The following is a 19,549-nucleotide window of genomic DNA, read 5'->3' on the forward strand; positions in this document are numbered from 1 at the left end:
CAAGCAAGGAAAATAAAGCACGTAGGTCTCCATTGAGTGATACTGTACAGAGGATATCGAGACAAACGCAAGGTTTTTATGTCAGTTTTTTTTCTTTTTTTACTATATAACTTATTTAAATGGTTAGTTTATATTTGAGTTGAGTTGAGAGTGGATAAAGTTACCATATTTTAATTGAAAAGCCTTCATACGTAGTACATCGCTGCCTTCTCGTTGATCTACATTGGCATAATTTACAATTTGTTTGTCCTTTTTTGGTTCCTTTTTGCTTGTATTTTTCACTTTCCTTTGCTATCCGCTTATTACCGTCCTAATTCTTTTTTATTTTATTTCTTTTTCCCCAGGACAAACTCCGACTCTGCACTTCACACCAGCGCTTCCAGTACCAAAACCCAGGACCCATTTATGGGGGGAAATCAGTCTGTGGTACGATTTCCCAGACCCACGCAGCGCAACAGTAAGACTTTGCTTTCTATTATTGCTTGTCATGTGTAAGCTTTTATATAATAGAGAAGATCTCCTCTGCATATCGTTACATCTGATTCTTATAACCTCTGTGCAGAATAAGAAATGCTGTAACTGTGAAAAACAACATGTACAGTTAGAGGGGGCATCACATGTCCCATAGTCATACACATGTGGAACTAACTGTTCTTTTTCTGCAGTAGTGCACCAGGCACAGGACAATGCCCAGCATTGACTCTGATATAGAGTAGCTAATCTCCCAAATCAGACTCATTTAAAGTAATCCCTGCTTTAGAATCTACAGTTGGCCATCCATGGGTCAGTGTTGTGGGTTTTTTTTTTCTTTTGCAAGTGGAAAACACTGTGCATGCATTTTTAGTGCAGAAAAAATGCACACACAAACTGGTCCCTACTGTATTCTGGGACTTGTGTGTCTCCCAGAAGACAGAAGAGGGGCCGAACATGGCATAGATAGCCGCGGGTGGCTCGGCTATCTATGCCCGGAAGTGGGAGCAAAATACCTGTATTAGACAGGTATCTGCTCCCCCCTGAAAGGTGCCAAATGTGACATTGGAGGGGGGAGGATTACGAAAAGCTGAAGTTCCATTTTTTGGTGGAACTCCGCTTTATAGCGGTTGTTAAAGTAAGTAAAGTCCACTTTTTAACTTGTACCTACAGGTAAGCCTATAATAGGTAGGTACAGTGAATATCTCCTAAACATGCAGTGTTTAGGAGATATTCACACAGCATGCAGCCGGTGACCCCACTGGCACATGCCCTCTGAAGGGACAGCCGTACTTTCAGAGCTTTGGGCCGGAGCCCCTGTGCACAAATGCGGGAGCGACGTCATCGCAGGCCCCAGCCATTCATAGAGCCGGAACACGGAAGGAAGACCAGGTGAAGATGGAAGCGTCGGGGCGCTGTGACAGCGCTGTGCTGGAGGTCTCCGTGTCCAGATAAGTCTGTCATAATGTGCTTGTATGTGGTACATACTAGTATATTATGACTTAAACCTGCAATTTTTTTTTATTTTTTTTTGTTTTTACTTTTACTACCGCTTTTTTTTTTTTTTTTTTATAATGAATACAAATAATAAATAATATTAATAAAAAAATAAAATACCTGCTCTATGTTAAGGGGAATTGCACATAGCGACTCTAAAAACAAATGGCCCCGGCAGCCCGCAAATATGATTCTGGTGCAGTATTGTTCATATTGAAAACGCACTAGTTTCTTTTTTTTTTTTTATAAATTTCTTTATTAATTTTTTCAATAATACATATACATGTAACGCACTATTTTCTGATAGGCACACAGAGGTTCCCGTTACTCTCCAGGCACCCCAAAAAGCACCACAACACGTGGTAACACGTGCCATGCGTTGTGGCGCAATGTGATTTGAAGCAATAAAAGCATTACTTTTGTGCGATTATTGAGCGTTGGGCAGCTCATTGAAATGAATGGACTGCCCTAGATGCAACCTCCCTAAATGCAAAAAAGCATGAGCACACCATCGCACCTGCTGTATATGACATGAGCGGTATATATCATTTTTATCTGGTGTTTTTAGAGACCTGAAAATGATTTTAGCCCTCTATAGGGGTATGACGGTTTATGATTGTGTATTGGAGAGGTCTCTCTTGCTCTACCTTTCACCCCGGCCTCATCCTTGTCATACTCGGGCAGCTTTTCCGCACACATGGTGTCTTTTTATGTTTACTTTAAAGCTTAGGCCTTGTGACATTCATGCTTTATATGTTTACAGCCAAGCTAAAGCTTCCTTGTACGTTGTGGATTCTCTCTTGTAGCTCGCAGCCAAATATATTTCATATGTCCAACATTTCTACCAGATGCTTTACCTTTCTTCAGCTTATTCCTTATGACTTTTTTGTTTTACTTGTTAAACCTTTTTTATTTTTATTTTTTATTTTTTTTTGCTTTTTGGACATGGACATGTGCTGTATGTTAAACTTACATTTATATTAACGACTTGAGCGCCAGGAGATTTGATCCCCCTTTATGACTAGGTCATTTTTTTTCTATTCTGCACTGTGCTACTTTTAACTGGTAATTGCGTGGTCATGCAGTGCTGGACACAATTTTAAGTTTAGATAAAAAATTTTTTTTAACACAAATAGAGCTTTATTTTGGTGGTAATTAGGGGTCGACCGATATATCGGCCGGCTGATATATCGGCCGATATTTAGTTTATTTAAGGAAATCGGCATCTGCCGATTTATTGTGTAAAAACCGGACCGATTGTGGGGGATCAGAAGCATGGGCGTGCCGGCCGCCTACTGTCTATTCTAAATGGCTGTCACGGCCGCTGTTTGCTGATTTTTTATTTATTTTTTCCAGTGGAGGAAGTCTGCAGCTGCGGCCGCCTATTGGCTGTTACTGGCCGCACTGCATTCTGGGGTTTGTAGTGTGGAGGCGGGGCGCAGAGCACGACAGGGGACAAATGGATTTCTCCTTGGCCAGGCGAGGGGACGGAGCAGAGCTGAGCGCTCTGCTGGTGGGCACTAATATTAATAACATTATTGAGCTGTACCGGTGGGCACTGAGGAGCTGTACCGGTGAGCACTGAGGAGCTGTACCGGTGGGCACTAATGAGGTGGCACTGTGGGCTGCACTAGTGGGCACTAATGGACACCGATAGGCTGCACTGGTGGGCACTGATAAGGTGGCACTGTGGGCTGCACTGGTGGGCACTAAGGGATACTGATAGGCTGCACTGATGGGCTGCACCGGTGTGCACTGATGTGGCACTGACAGGCTGCACTGATGAACACTGACAGGCTGAACTGGTGGGCACTAATAGGCTGCACCCCACCTCTCCACCCTAAACAATAACCTCCTCCCCACCTCTCAACCCTAGATTTGCTGAGATGAAGGAAAAAAAATTGGCCTAAAATATCGGCCTCAAAAATCGGCAACATATATTGGCCATCCCAATTTCTAAATATTGGCATCGGCCAGAGAAAAACCCATATCGGTCGACATCTAGTAGTAATTGAACATCACTGGGTTTTTAAGTGTATTAAAGAAAAAAGACTGAAAATTTTGAATTGTTTTATTTTTTTACAAAAAAAAAAAAAAATGTTATACATTTGGCAAAAATTGATTCTGCTACATGTCTTTGGCAAAAGAGCTCAAGTGTATATTGGTTTGTGTAAAATTCTAGCGTCCATAAACGATGGCGTTTATACTAGGGTTGCGCCGATACTAGTATCTGTGCCTATACCGAGCACTTGCACGAGTACATGCAGTGGCGGTGTCCCCTCTCTCCTGCACCGTCGCTCAACAATACATATATTCATGCATTGCAAACTGGTGACACTTGATGGACATAGTGGTGACACTTGATGGGCATAGTGGTGACACTTGATGGGCACAGTAGCTGCAATTGATGTTTTTTTTTAAAAAAAATTAATTTGTTTGCGCCCCCCAAAAATTTTGCGCACCAGCCGCCACTGAGTACATGTATTCGTGCAAATGCTCCGATGCCTTTTTCCGATTCCCGGGCAGCCTCAGAGATGATCAGTGCAGTGGTGGCGGAGTTACAATCAGGATCTCCCTGTATAGCTTTTAATAAAGCAGCTGACAGACTCTTCTCCTCCTCTCCCTCCTGTGGCTTTTAGCTGCTTTATTGAAAGCTAAACGGCTCTTCCCAGAAGAGTTGAAGGTGTTATAGCTGCAAAGGGTGGGCCAACTCAATATTGAACCATGCGGACTAAGACTGGGATGCTGTTAAAGTTCATGTGCGTATAAAGGCAGGTGTCCCAATACTTTTGGAAATACTGTATAGTGTGTATATACACTGGCATTTTTATTTATTTTTCTACTAGTAGTATCAGTGATCTGTGACTTTGGCTCAGTTCACACTTATGCAGTTTGCTGTTGATGGCTTCTTCAGTGTTTTTTGCAGTAAGTTTTTGCACCCATGATTTTACCGCAATTTGCATTTTGTATGCTTTTTTTTTTTTCTGACAATTTGTTGTTGAGCAGATTTAAAAAATTAAAATTAGTTGGATATACTTAGGTGGATGCAGCATCGGTGGTATTATTATTATTATTATACAGCGCCAAGTTTGCGCAGCGTTTTACAACATAAGGCAAGACAGTACAGTTACAATACAATTCAATACAGGAGGGATCAGAGGGCCCTGCTCGTTAGAGCTTACAGTCTAGAAGGGAGGGTCAAGTGAAACAAAGGGTAGTAGCTGAGATGGATGATCAGGTGGACAAAATGAAGATACAGTTGTTAGGTGTGGGCCGGATGGGCTTCTCTGAAGAGGAGGGTTTTCAGGGATCCTCTAAAAGCTAATAGAGAAGGAGGTAGATGGACAGATTGCGGTAAGGAGTTCCATAGGCTTGGAGAGGCTCTGGAAAAGTCCTGGAGACTAGCATTGGAGCAGGTGATGAGAGAGCTAGAGAGCAGGAGGTCTTGAGAAGAATTAAGAGAAAGATTAGGTGGGAATTTAGAGACTAGGTCAGTGATGTAGCTGAGGGCATAGTTGTGGATGGTTGTATGATGCTGCATCTTTCCCCTGGCGCCTCTGCACTGAGAACCGACCGATCAAACACCACTGATCGCTCAGTTTTCAGTCAGAACTCTGCTCTTTCCCCGTGCTCGCTCATTGGAGCACTGGGCTATGGAGGGGGCGGGTGTCAGTCCAGGCACCTGGTGGATCCAAACTTTATTGTTGGGATGAGGCGGTGCCTGGCCTGACATCCGTGACGTCGGCAGTGAGCAGACTAAAGCCCACTCTCTGCTGAAATCGGGTCACAGGAGTGCACTTCTTCTTTAAGGTTTCGAGGCCGACCTTCAGCTCCCTCCCCTTTTTTCTATGCAATTAAAGCGGGGGTTCACCCTAAAAACTATTTTTTAACATCAGAGCCAGCATACTAAGGACATTTACTTACGGCGGGCAGTTTTTTTTTTTTTTTTTTCTCTGTACATACCTTGATATTCTGATTTTGTCCAGAGCTTCCAAGTTCTGATGACTCCGGGACTGGGCGTTCCTATCCCTGCCTCAGGGTTCCGATGACTGCGGGACTGGGCGTTCCTATCCTTCGGTTCCATGATTGACGGCTTGTGAAACAGGTGACCTGTCGCACAACGCGCGTCACCAGATTTCCGGAAATAGCCGAGCTGCGATCAGCACTATACGGCGCCTGCGCCCGCCGTGTAGAGCTGACTGCGCAGGCGCCGTATAGTGCCGACTCGCAGATCGGCTATTTCCCGACATCTGGTGACGCGCGTTGTGCGACAGGTCACCTGTTTCACAAGCCGTCAATCATCGAACGGAAGGATAGGAACGCCCAGTCCCGCAGTCATCGGAACCCGGAAGCCCTGGAGAAAATCAGAATATAAAGGTATGTACGGAGAAAAAAAAAATGACCTGCCGAAATGAAATGTCCTTAGTATGCCGGCTCTGCTAGATGTAATTTTTAATTTTTTTTTTTTTTGGGTGAACCCCCGCTTTAAGGTCTGGAGACTGGCTAGGCCACTCCAGGACCTTTTAATGTGCTTCTTCTTGAGCCACTCGTTTGTTGCCTTTAACTGTGAAGTTGGAGATGCACAGTAATGTTCACAACGCAATGTGTTTTCCCCGCGCAGACTGATTTTATGTCTATTTTTCAGTTTTTTTTCAGAAATCTGGTTATGACATCAGCCTTGTTGCTCTGTACCTATTGCTGTTCACACTGCTGATGCTTTCCTTCTGTAGCATGAAGTATGTTCCCTTTTCATATAATGCATCATTATGATGTCACTGTGTGGCTGCGATATTGGATTGCACAAGCCGGTATTGCTGCAGAGAGAACTTGAGCCTAAACTCTAGATCAATGTAGGGCCATACAGAGCGCACCCAGGGCAGCGCACATCCAGTTCTTTGCAATCCTGTATAGTCTGGGATAATGTGTGAGTCATAGTGCTGCTTGCCAGTTTTGTCCTGGAAATAATAAATTCCTGTTAGGATAATAGAGCAGTGAAAGTCCCTCCTTGTAGATTATGTAAATACAGTAAACACACCAGGAAGCTTTAGGAATATCTATATTTTCACTTGATGCTTCCATAAGGGAATCTGGTGAACTCCCTCTAGTGTTGGCTTGTTGAACTGCAGCAACCAACGCATTCAGTTTATAGCAGTTCATGTGTAATGCTGACTTGACTTGTTGATTATTTTGCTACTTTTTTTTACCAATGCAAAAATTGTTGAAAGATATATCCAGGCTTTGTGGTTTTACTTTAAAGAAAACCTATAGGCCCCTATCACAGGCAGACCTGATCAGAAACTTTGTGGGTGTATGGGAAGGCTGATATAAACGGACGTGCGCCTATTTACATACGTTTTTTTTCTGAGTCTGTCCAGATCCATAAAAACAAAGTAAAAACCTAAATCCTTTTCTTTTTTTTTTTTTTTTTCCGGTGGCAATTGGATGTTAATGGATACAGATCATTTACACCTGGCTGCCCATAGATCCTAATTTGGGTCTAAAACCCTTCTGTGGGGGCAAAAAAAAGAAAAACGGACACTGATGTCATAGAAGTGACTTCCATTCTGCTCAGATTCGGCAGGGGATCTGTTGATGAATCCTCTGTTGTTTGGGACCAGACGCTCCCCATGAGAAAGGGGCCTGTGTAAGAACAATATGTGGGCTGCTATTGCCAATCAATAAAAATGCCACTTGTGTGACTCTCTGGTTGTTAAGTCATCAACTCTGAACAACTATGCAGTTTATGAGGTCACAATCCCTGATGTGAATACTTGTGTATTGGTGACTCATAAAATGTCACCTCTGTAGTATCACAGCAGGAATGTATTATCTACAGAGGATGAGCTTGAAAGCCGGACTATTGGCATTTCCAGAAGGTTGGCAATGGTGCTCACACATTTCTTTCCTGACAGGTTTTGTTTAATAATCATTCATTTGCATTCCTTTACAGCAGCCATAGTCATATTCAGGATTTGCTTTGTGACTGCAGTTATCAATTCGTTGCCATTTTTTGATGCATGAGGCCAACTATATGCGAGTTTGCTGGTGATGTTAACTTTGCAGCTGCATGACGCCGCTGTGGGACGGCTTGCTATCGGCACAGAGGCTTGCATCATAGGGTTAACCACTTAAGCCCCGGACCAAAATGCAGCTAAAGGCCTAGGCCAGGTTTTGCACTGCGTCGCTTTAACAGACAATTGCGCGGTCATGCGACGTGGCTCCCAAACAAAGTTGACGTCCTTTTTTTTTCCTGCAAATAGAGCTTTCTTTTTGTGGTATTTGATCACCTCTGCGGTTTTTATTTTTTGTGCTATAAACAAAAATAGAGCGACAGTTTTGAAAAAAATGCAATATTTTTTTACTTTTTTCTATAATAAATATCCCCCAAAAATATATAAAAAAACATTTTTTTCCTCAGTTTAGGCCGATACGTATTCTTCTACATATTTTTTGGTAAAAAAAATCGCAATAAGCATTTATAGGTTGGTTTGCACAAAATTTATAGCGTTTACAAAATAGGGGATAGTTTTATTGCATTTTTATTAATTTTTTTTTTTTACTACTAATGGCGGCGATCAGCGATTTTTTTTTCTTTTCGTGACTGCGACATTATGGCGGACACTGGACAATTTTGACACATTTTTGGGACCATTGTCATTTTCACAGCAAAAAATGCATTTAAATTGCATTGTTTATTGTGAAAATGACAGTTGCAGTTTGGGAGTTAACCACAGGGGGGCGCTGAAGGAGTTCTGTTTCACCTAGTGTGTGTTTACAACTGTAGGGGGGTGTGGCTGTAGGTCTGACGTCATCAATTGTGTCTCCCTATAATAGGGGTTGACACGATCGATGCAGCCGCCACAGTGAAGCACGGGGAAGCCGTGTTTACATACGGCTCTCCCCGTTCTTCAGCTCCGGGGAGTGATCGCGAGGGGGTGGCTAGAAACAAATAGCCGCCCCCTCATCCCGGATCGCTCCCAGACGATTTCCGACCGCCGCATGTACGGGGGGGCCCGATCGGACCCCCGACCCACGTCTAGGCAGGGACGTACGGGTACGCCCATCTGCCTGTACGTGCCATTCTGTGGACGTATATGTACATGCGGTGGTTGTAAAGGTAAAAAAAAAAAAATCCCAAAACAGCTTCCTTTACCTTAGTGCAGTCCTCCTTCACTTACCTCATCCTTCCATTTTGCTTTTAAATGTCCTTATTTCTTCTGAGAGATCCTCACTTCCTGTTCTTCTGTCTGCAACTCCACACCGTAATGCGAGGCTTTCTCCCTGGTGTGGAGAAAGCCTCTTGAGGGGGGGCGAGCAGGAGTGTCGGGACACTCTCTACTTTGCAGATAGAGAAAGGAGCTGTGTGTTAGTGGGCGTCCTGACACTCCTGCTCGCCCCCTCAAGAGGCTTTCTCCACACCAGGGAGAAAGCCTCGCATTACGGTGTGGAGTTAGACAGAAGAACAGGAAGTGAGGATTTCTCAGAAGAAATAAGGACATTTAAAAGAAAAAATGGAAGGATGAGATAAGTGAAGGAGGACTGCACTGAGGTAAAGGAAGCTATTTAGAGAAAAAAAAATTACCTTTACAACCCCTTTTTAAGAGTACTTGTTTTTTTAATTAGGGGGGGCTTTAGCTGTTAGGGCTCAATGTCACACATTATATATTATGTATTAGGGGCCACTTTACTATGGAAGATTAAATGCTGTCCAGATATTGCTAAAATTGGTTTACACACAGCACAGAGTCTCTTGCTGAACATTTCCAGTACTAGTTGTAATACCAGTAGCAGTAGTCGTACCAGTAATAGTAAAGATTGCACTTCTTAACGCTAAACTCAAGAAAAAATAAAAATATTGTCCCAAGTACAAGAGTTCTGTGTGCTATTCCTTAAATCTGTGTATTCCAGTTCTGTGCAGCAATCTGCTCTGAAACTTTCCCTCTGTGCAGGAGCTTCCTGTAATAAAGACCGCTCAGTGCTGCTCTTTTCTTGTGCGGGGTGACTGGTCTGGTCTCCACCCAGTCATAGCACAGGCTATGTGTACAGCACAGTGGTGATGTCACTACTACTTTTATATGATAGAATGTAAATGCATTTGGTGCACACCAAGTTGAGAGATTATATATATATATAATCTCCTTTGTGACTATTGAGGAATATATTTAAATTCGTTTTTGTGCCAAGAGTTCAGAAAGTGTCTGTGTGTGTGTGTGTGTGTGTAATATATATATATATATATATATATATATATATATATATATATATATATATATATATATATATATATATATATTATATATATATTATATATATATACACATACATACACACACACACGCGCATAATAAATATATATATATATATACATTACACATATACACATGCATGTGTATAATATATACATATACACATACATACACGTGTATAATATATATACATACACCCATGCATGTGTATAATATATACACACATATATATATATTACACACACACACACATATATTACAAACAAACACGTGTATGTATGTGTGTGTATATATATATATATATATATATATATATATATATATATATATATATATATATATATAGTGTATATGTATGTGTGTATGTATATGTGTATATATATATATGTATGTATATGTGTGTGTGTATATATGTGTATATATATATATATATATATATATATATATATATATATATATATATATATATATATATATATATATATATATATATATATATATATATATATAATCTGACCGTTGCATTGATGTCAGGTGCCTGTTTTGCACCCTTGAGTATCTCCCTTTTTTGTTCTGCCTTCACTTTAAAGCGTTAGTAAACTGCCAAAACCCTGCAAGACAATAGCATAATGTGCTAGTATGCAATGCATACTAGCACATTGTGCGAAATACTTACCTTGGGTAGAAGCTCGCCCGATCACCGCCGAGGGGACTGACATGTTCCCTCAGCATTTCTTCTGGGTTCGTAGGCTCCGGCGCTGTGAGTGGCTGGAGTCACGATGATGGGATCGTCCCTAATGGAAAGGGATAATTGTGCTGGGGGTGGGAGGGGTGGGTTGCCCTGTCCTGTCATTTTATTTAAGCTGTAAGAAAAGCTGTTTATTTTTTTATAGTAAAAAAGATAAAAACACAGTAATTTATTAAAACAAAAAAAGCGGTTTGTCTCCCCAAAAACGATATAACATGTGTTTGTGTTCAACACGACAGAGTAATTGTCAGTCAAACTATCACAGCACAGAAAAATGGCCTGGTATTCAAGTGATTATTGCTAGCTGTTATGGAATAGTATGATCAAAGTAAAGACGTGGGGGCAGATCCGCAAAAGAATTACGCCGGCGTATCTCTTGATACGCCGCGTAATTTCAAATTTTGTGCGTCGTATCTTTGTTTTGTATCTACAAAACAAGATACGACTGCATCTCGGATCGATCCGACAGGCGTACGTCTTAGTACACCGTCGGATCTTAGGTGCATTTTTTCGGCGGCCGCTAGGTGTTGTTTCCTTCGAATTCCTCATCGAGTATGCGAATTAGCTTGTTACGGCGATCCACGAACGTACGTCCGGCCGGCGCATTTCTTTTTACGTCGCTTGCGTTCGGCTTTTTCCGGCGTATAGTTACCCCTGCTATTATGAGGCGTACTCAATGTTAAGTATGGCTGTCGTTCCCGCGTCGCCTTTTGAATTTTTTTGTCGTTTGCGCAAGTCATTCGCGAAAAGGGATTTGCGTAGAATGATGTCACCGTCGTAAGCATTGGCTTGTTCCGGTTTAATTTCGAGCGTGCGCACTGGGATACCCCCACGGACGGCGCATGCGCCGTTCAAAAAAAACGTTGTTTACGTCGGGTCACGACGTATTTACATAACACGCCCCCATCACATCCATTTGAATTCCGCGCCCTTACGCCGCCAAAGATACACTACACTGCCGTAACTTAAGGAGCAAATTCTTTGAGGATTCGAAAAAAAAAAAATACGGCGGCGTAGTGCATCTTAGATACGCTGCGCCCGGCGGAAATATGCGCCGAGGTACGTGAATCTGCCCCGTGGTCTCTGGCAATAATATATGTTCGCTATCTCATAGAATATAATTCATATAACTGGTCAAAGGGTGTTTTGGTGTCCTTTTTGAATATTTAAAAATGACATGTGCCATCTTTCACACAGTCATCAATGTTTAATGCAGCAGGCAGTTGGCTTCAAAGCATTGCTTGAGTTAGAATAAAAGGGACGCTCCTGTGTAGTTTCACTTCTCACTTAATTCAGTCTGCATTTTAAACGAGTTGCCCTTTGTATTTCATAACCCCGGATCTATGATTTAAGGCTTCCTGTACACATAAAGCACAGATAAATGTCAGATTGCTTTGAATGTGTGATAAAGAGATAAAGTCCGTCCATCAGATGACAGGAAGATGGCTAAAGACCTGAAATAACTGACACAATGTAATTTGATTATCTTGCAGCAGGACGGCTTCTGTTTTCTGTCGGTCATCTTGTGGTAGCAGATTTTATGGTCAATTTTCCAAAACTGGAGAGTACAAAATCTTGTGCAGCTTTGTATAGAAACCAAAAGCCAGTACAAGCGAGGGCAGGCTGAGCGGATCTGCCGCTGTTCTCATGTATCTGCACATCCCGCTATGGATGATTGACTGGCCTTGGATACATCGGCATTCAGGGGGTTGTCCTGTCCTATCATTTTTATTTAACCACTTAAGACCCGGACCATTATGCAGGTATAAAGGACCTGGCCAGTTTTTGCGATTCGGCACTGCGTCGCTTTAACTGACAATTGCGCGCTCGTGCGACGTGGCTCCCAAACAAAATTGGTGTCCTTTTTTCCCCACAAATAGAGCTTTCTTTTGGTGGTATTTGATCACCTCTGCGGTTTTTATTTTTTGCGCTTTAAACAAAAATAGAGCGACAATTTTGAAAAAAAATCAATATTTTTTACTTGTTGCTACAATAAATACCCCCCAAAAAAGATATAAAAAAAAAACGTTTTTTTCCCTCAGTTTAGGTCGATACGTATTCTTCTACCTATTTTTGAAAAAAAAAAAAAAAAAAATCACAATAAGCGTTTATAGATTGGTTTGCGCAAAATTTATAGTGTTTACAACATTTGTATTAATTTTTATTTTTTTACTACTAATGGCGGCAATCAGCGATTTTTTTTTTTTTCTGTGACCGCGTCATTATGGCGGACACATCAGACAATTTTGACACATTTTTGTGACCATTTTCACAGCAAAAAGTGCTATCAATTGCAGTTTGAGAGTTAACCACTAGGGGGCGCTGAATGGGTTTAGTGTGACCTCATATGTGTTTCTAACTGTAGGGGGGCGGGGCTGGACTTGTGACGTCATTGATCGTGTTTCCCTATATTAGGGAACATACAATGACAGTGCCACTGTGAAGAACGGGAAGGTGTGTTTACACACACACCTCTCGCCGTTCTTCAGCTCCGAAGGACCGATCACGGGACACGTCAGCGTTCCGGTCCTGCGGGCGTGGTCACGGAGCTTCGGACCGGGTCGCTTGAGCTGAGCGACCCCACGGCTAGGCTTAAAGGGCCACGTACAGGTACAGGTACGTGGATGTGCCCAGCCATTCTATTCTGCCGACGTGTATCGGCGTGAAGGGGTCCTTAAGTCGTTAAACAAAAAGTAAGAAAAGCTGTTTATTTTTATTTACATTTTTTATAATATAAAAGATAAAAACCCAGCGGTTTATTACCACAAAAAAAAGGAAGATGTCAACCCCAAAAATTATCTAAAATGTGTCACTCATCCATCCCTAACTCCAGGTAACTGCTGGTTGTGTGGAGAACCATGAGGACCCCTGTGGCTGACCCAACCTGTACAAATTAGGGCTCATTCACACTTGCAGTTGGGGGGAGGGGGGGTTGTAAAGCTGTTGAGTTGCTTTCTTAATAACGCCCCATCTGCTCCCTCTTTAGCTGAAAAGGCAATGGCTGGGGGCAACGCTGTATTCTGGCCTAGGCCAATAAGGCCCAGGCCTAGGGCAGCACTTTTCAGGGGGGCAGCAGGGAAAGAGTTGGTGTAGTACCAGTCACATGGGGCGGACTGGACTAAAAGGCAAATTAGTCTAGTCTAGCGCCCCAATAATGCGATTGCACTGCTTCCGGGATGCGGGCGGCTGGCATTCCGCAACTGCTTCTAATTTTGACTGTTCTATCGTCCTGGACCACAAACCCTCCCCGCTGTGTGTTTTCTGCTGCGTGGTTAAATCCTCTTGGTCCTCCATAAATAAATCAGACATTTGTGCTTAAAGTAGAACTATTGGCAACACTTTTTTTTTTTTTTTTGGATGGAGTAAGGGAGGGTTATAGCCCCAGTCAGTTTATTTTTTACCATCCCTGTCCCATTGCAGAGATTTCCCTTCACTTCCTGCCCCATAGCCAAACAGGAAGTGAGCGGAAATCTATGCAAATTCAGGGAATCCATTGCCCCCTTTGCCGCCACCACAGGAGTTGTACCCCCTGTAGCATTCAGTGGGCACTACCGCCCACCAAAATGTATGTATTCATTGTAACCATTTGCAATGAGTGTGCAGGGGGTCAAAACAATGTGAGCAGGCAACATATTGCCTCCCCACTGCCTTTTGCATGCCTCTGAAAAGTGATCTGAGCAGCACTTTTCAGATGTGCGGCAAAGTAATCAAATTAATCTATACTGGGGTGGTGGACACATGATGGTAAAAATTATATGAACCAGCAAGCAGTCAAAGAGAGCCAGTGTAGTTAGGCACCGGCAAAAGCCAATCTAGGAAAGATACAATACCAAACAGGTAGTTGGGAATAAATATCTAAAGTAATCGAATGGCACAGAAGCTTTAAATGCAGGATCTGTGTGGATAGTGTGTACTTACCACATAGTATGGAGTGTGAGTCCGTCCCCAGGGAGAGCTCCGTGCATCTCACTCAAGCCGCTCGTAGAGCAGCTTAAATGAGAAATCCCAAGACACGTCATGCGTCACGTGGGCGCGACGCAGACGTGACTCACCGTCCAGACGGCCGCGCATTCGTCAATGCGCGGCCTTGCAGACATGACACCCAATGGCCGGAGGCCGGGTTCAATGCTGCAAACAGCGGGCTCCGATTGGAGCCCGTGGTCTGGAGGGTCCAGCGTGCGCCAATCAGAGAAGAGGGGGCGAGGCCACGGCCGGCCCGATCACATGACAAAGGTCATAGGCTGACAAGGCACAGCACTGAGGCGTACAAGGGAAAATTACAATGTAATCATTAATAAACAGATATCACAAACGTTTTAATTATGAATATATACAGGGGGATATACCTGCAGTACATTTAATTGTGGAGTCATTAAACAAGAATAGTTCAAAAATCGGGGAAAAGACAGTCAGGACGAGGAGATTCAAATGAAATATAGCAGACATCTATAGCATATGATAATAACATTAGAGGAGGTAAGGATATAGGTAGTGGTAGTATTAATAAATAAATAGAGTTAAAGGGGGACAAAAAGGATTTGTTTTGATAATGATAACGTTGTAATGAAAATATCAAGATAAAAATATATATTTTTTTTTTTTTTTTTTTTTATATATATGTAGGTGAATGAATAATCAATCCATCGAAATCCCTCCTATATGAAGGATTTATATGAATTGACCTCATTCAAACCTGGGTAAGTCATAGCGTTCAAATGTTCTATCCATAAACATTCCTTTTGGAGAATGGATTTGTCCCAGTCGCCACCACGTGGATGTGGTGGAATTACCTCTAATATAAGGAATCGTACCACTGTCAAGTCATACCTATGATAAAGTCCTATATGACGTCCAATAGTAGTCAATTTACCCACCCCTGTGTCATACAGGTGGTCACCAATACGTTGGCGAAATTCTCTGATTGTTTTTCCAACATAAAAAGCATTGCAGTTACACACCATTAAGTAAACCACACCTTTCGTACCACAATCAGCGTAAAAGGAAGGCGAGAAAACTTCATTATTTGGTAAAATAAACCGTTTGCCCTCCATTACCCATGGGCAACGCGGACAATTGCCACATTGATAGGTTCCCCTGAGTGCTGGAGGGGACGGGCGTTCTTGTGTGTAATGACTCTGGGCGAGTCGGTCTCGCAGTGAGGACGCACGGCGATAGACCATTTCAGGATGTAATTTCATATGTTTGGACAAAGTACTGTCATCAGTGAGAATATGCCAATGTCTGTTGAGGATGTCACGTAAGACATTGTGGTGGGCAGAATAAGTGGTGATGAAACGTACAGGATTGTTGACTGGGGTGGTTATATTTCTCTGTTTTGGTGTGTCATATAGCAATGAATTCCTAGAGCGTAGGCAGGCCCTATTGTAGGCTTTTTTGAGGTTTGTCCGAGCATAGCCACGGTCAAGTAGGCGCAACCTTAATGCATCTGCTTGTTTTTTGAAATCGCTAGGTAGTGTGCAATTCCTGCGTAGTCTTAAATATTGGGCGAAAGGAATACTTCTAATTAATGGTTTGGGGTGGGCACTGGTAGCAAATAATAAGGTATTTCCAGCCGTAGGTTTACGGTACAAGTCCGTATGTAAAATGCCGTCACTTTGTTTGATGACAGTCAGGTCAAGAAATGGGACCCGAGTGTCATCAAATTGGACGGTAAATCTAAGGTTAAATTCATTTATATTAAGTAGACGTACAAATTCTAGTAGGGACTCAGAGGTACCGGTCCAAATAATAAACAAATCATCTATAAATCTATACCAAAGTAAAACCTGATCCAAATATCTTCGAAAAATATCGTTAGCATGTAATGAGCGTTCCCAGCCGCCAGTCCTGTATATGCAGTAAAGCATGCTTGTTGTACTCGCTGTGGAACCTAAGGGGTTAATCCTCTGCATTGTTTATGATCATGTCTTCTCTGATCCTCCCCTTCTTTTACTGTCCCCAATCCATCTACTGTTAGAACAAAGCCTTGGGGGCACTCTGTACATGCTCAGTTCGGTGTGTGTTTTTTTGGGGGGCGGGTGCATGTGATTAGCACTGTCCAGACGTAGGGTCATGGGTCATGCAGCCTCATAGGACAGTCAGAGGAGAATGAAAACTCCTCCTACAAGCTTTAACCAAACACTGATAGAAGTCATAAGACTGCTATATACTGCTGATGAGAGTATTTAACCGTTTATATTTACTATAATAATTGCATTTCCTTGTTCTATGGGAGACCAGATGTAGTGAATGCAGGGTCCGGGGTTTAGTAACACTTTTAAGAGGAACTGCAGTCTGCTCGCATAATTTGTAATAACAAGATCTTTGCCATTCTGAAGCTTCTCTCCAACCACTTTGTAAATTATTTTATATATACTGCAATTCTGTACTTGCCAAATATGCTGCAGAGATCTCCCTCCACTGAGTCTGGCTGCATCCATTTTAACTGTGGGCAGCTGAAGCTGTTGCCTGTTCACCTCCTGGATTTATACAGAGGCACACCTCCAGCTCTGCAGCTCTCATTGGCCTTCTTATGACTACCCACCCCCCCTTCCTGGCAAACTCTCACGAGAGTGAGGGAGAGAGCTGTGCATAATGTCATAAGCCTAGGCTAATGACCAGACAAGAAACAGGAAGTGGGCTGTATAAGGTATTTACTGGCATAAAAAAATGTTTCACTATCCAAAGTTAAAACAACAAGGGCAGAAGATTTAATAGATGGAAAGTTGAATAAAAGACTGAAGGTCCACTTTAAAGCGGAGGTTCACCCAAAAACACTACTTTGGACCATCCAAACTAGCATCAGCTACAGTATGCCTTTTTTTTTTTTTTTTGTGCTGTACTTACGGTTTAATCCGTAAGTTTTCGTTTCAGACTCCCGCGGGGAATGGGCGTTCCTATGAAGAGTGGAACATGATTGACGGCCGGCTATGGTGCGTCCTACGTTCCGAAAATAGCCGGAGTAGGACTCGGCTCTTCACGGCGCTATACGGCGCCTACACATCAGACTAGGAGCTGACTGCGCAGGCGCCGTATATGTTCGCGTCCTATTTCGGCTTTTTTCGGAAGGCATGAAGCGCCATAGCTGGACGTCAATCAAGTACCCCTCTTCCTAGGAACGCCCATTTCCCGGCCGGAATCTTAAACCGTAAGTACAGCTCAAAAAAAAAAAAAGGCATACTTTAGCTGACGCTAGTATGCTCATTTGTAAGGTAGATCAAAAATCATTTTTTTTTCAGGGTGAACCCCCGCTTTAATGACAGGCTGATAGGAGACATCGCTGTTTACATGCATCTGCAAAACCAGCAACTGGTGGCGGCTAAGGATGGGCGAGTGACCTTGGATACATCTGCATCCAGCATCTGTCACCCGTCACTAATCACAGGTACTGCTGCTTGTGTGGAATACATGAGACCACGCCCACTATCATCCAACAAATTAACAAATTCTCGTGCAACATTTCTATTCATGGGGGGCGGAATACCCGAAATAAGCGTGCATATGGAAATTGGCATCCTTTGCTCTGTGCACCAATCTTTATTTGTATTGGAGACATGATGATTTAAGTGATATACTGTATTGGAGATGAACAAATCCAGATAACAGTGAGATCTAAATACAGACACAAAATGCATATAAAATTGGTCATCCGTGTTTTAGGTGGTTTTCATGTCTGTATCCATCCTTTTATTTTTTATAATAATTTCATTTGCATTGTTTGTATGTATGGGACTTGGATAGACGGGTATTTTTATGTTTGCATAGACGCTGCTTTTCTTGTCTTGTTTATATCCTATGATCAGGATCATTCCTGGTCTGACATATATAAGCCAACTATGATCTGTTCCATCTCTTCTAATTACGATATTGTTTTCTCTATAATTGCCCCCAGAGCCTATAGTAGTTGTGCTGTTGCTTCCTGTGCACAGTCCCCAGGCTCCCTAGTGGTTTGCTTTGATCAGATTGTCTCCGAATAATCTCATGTGTGTAACTTGCTTCCTCCACTGCCAGGTTGCTAAGTGATTAAAAGAAAAAAATATATATTTTTTCTAAGAAATTGTAGAAAAAGCTTAGAACCCCTGTCTGGTTTTTATTGCGGACCTGGTGATACATCAGGAAGTAAACTGTCTCAGCAGGGATGCAGATAGTAAAGCTGGCCCTACACCAGCCGATATTTGCAGTACATTGATGATTGGACAAATGTCATTTCCAGGTCCTTTAAAAAACTTGTTTTTGTTTTCTTTTTAACATTTCATTTTGGAATTAATGGACTCTCTCAAGCAAAAACCACACTTGCTGTTAGAAATTCATTCATTCTAAACATAATTTCCATTCTGCGCCTTCCAAATTTCTAATCACTGCGGTCAAAAATGAATGTCGATTTGACCCCACCAACAATAACAAAATCGAGTGTATATTCTTCATTTCTAACAAATCTTTCCCTTCCATATACCCAGTGAAGTCACTTGCCTCAGGTGATACACAGAGGTTAAACAAGTCGTCCTCCATAAGCTGTACCTGTTTATCTGCAGCCCTCTTTCCTCTACAGCAGGGATATGCAATTAGCGAACCTCCAGCTGTTGCAAAACTACAAGTCCCATCATGCCTCTGCCTTTGGGTGTCATGCTTGTGGCTGTCAGTCTTGCAATGCCTCATGGGACTTGTAGTTCTGCAACAGCTGGAGGTCCGCTAATTGCATATCCCTGCTCTACAGCCTGCTAAAGCGCACATTTTACACAGCCTTTCTCCACTCAAGAAGGCAGGAGTTGGGGATCTGATATCCCACTTTGCACAGCAGAGAGCTGAGTGTAATCTGAGACCAAAGCGGTGGGAAAAGGCACACCCCCTCAACAGTCTGAGGTAGGGCCGAAACAACTAATCGATTAATCAACAACTAAACGATTATGAAATTAATCGATTACAATTTTCATAATCGATTAATTGGCCAGTAACATAATGGGGTTAAAAAAATTAAAATTAGCCCGTTATAGTACAAAAAAAGCAAATCGCTACTGTAAATATTACTTTCACTGTCCCACAGTAAAAAAATAACCCCTTACAGTAGCGCTTATTTTCTCTTTTTGTACTT

The 19,549-nt window shown here is 42.4% G+C and overlaps 1 protein-coding gene across 2 annotated transcripts in view; it reads left to right on the forward strand.

The window, feature by feature from the left end:
• CRTC3 (CREB regulated transcription coactivator 3) overlaps nucleotides 1-19,549 on the forward strand; it is a 217,243-nt gene that overhangs the window by 157,255 nt on the left and 40,439 nt on the right. For both annotated transcript variants that reach the window (XM_040342542.1, XM_040342543.1), the window contains one exon: nucleotides 345-457. In XM_040342542.1, the coding sequence (XP_040198476.1) occupies nucleotides 345-457 (113 nt within the window). The remainder of the gene's footprint in view (nucleotides 1-344; nucleotides 458-19,549) is intronic.

The sequence above is a fragment of the Rana temporaria genome, chromosome 3 (assembly GCF_905171775.1).
Source record: "Rana temporaria chromosome 3, aRanTem1.1, whole genome shotgun sequence".
NCBI classification, from domain to species: Eukaryota; Metazoa; Chordata; class Amphibia; order Anura; family Ranidae; genus Rana; species Rana temporaria.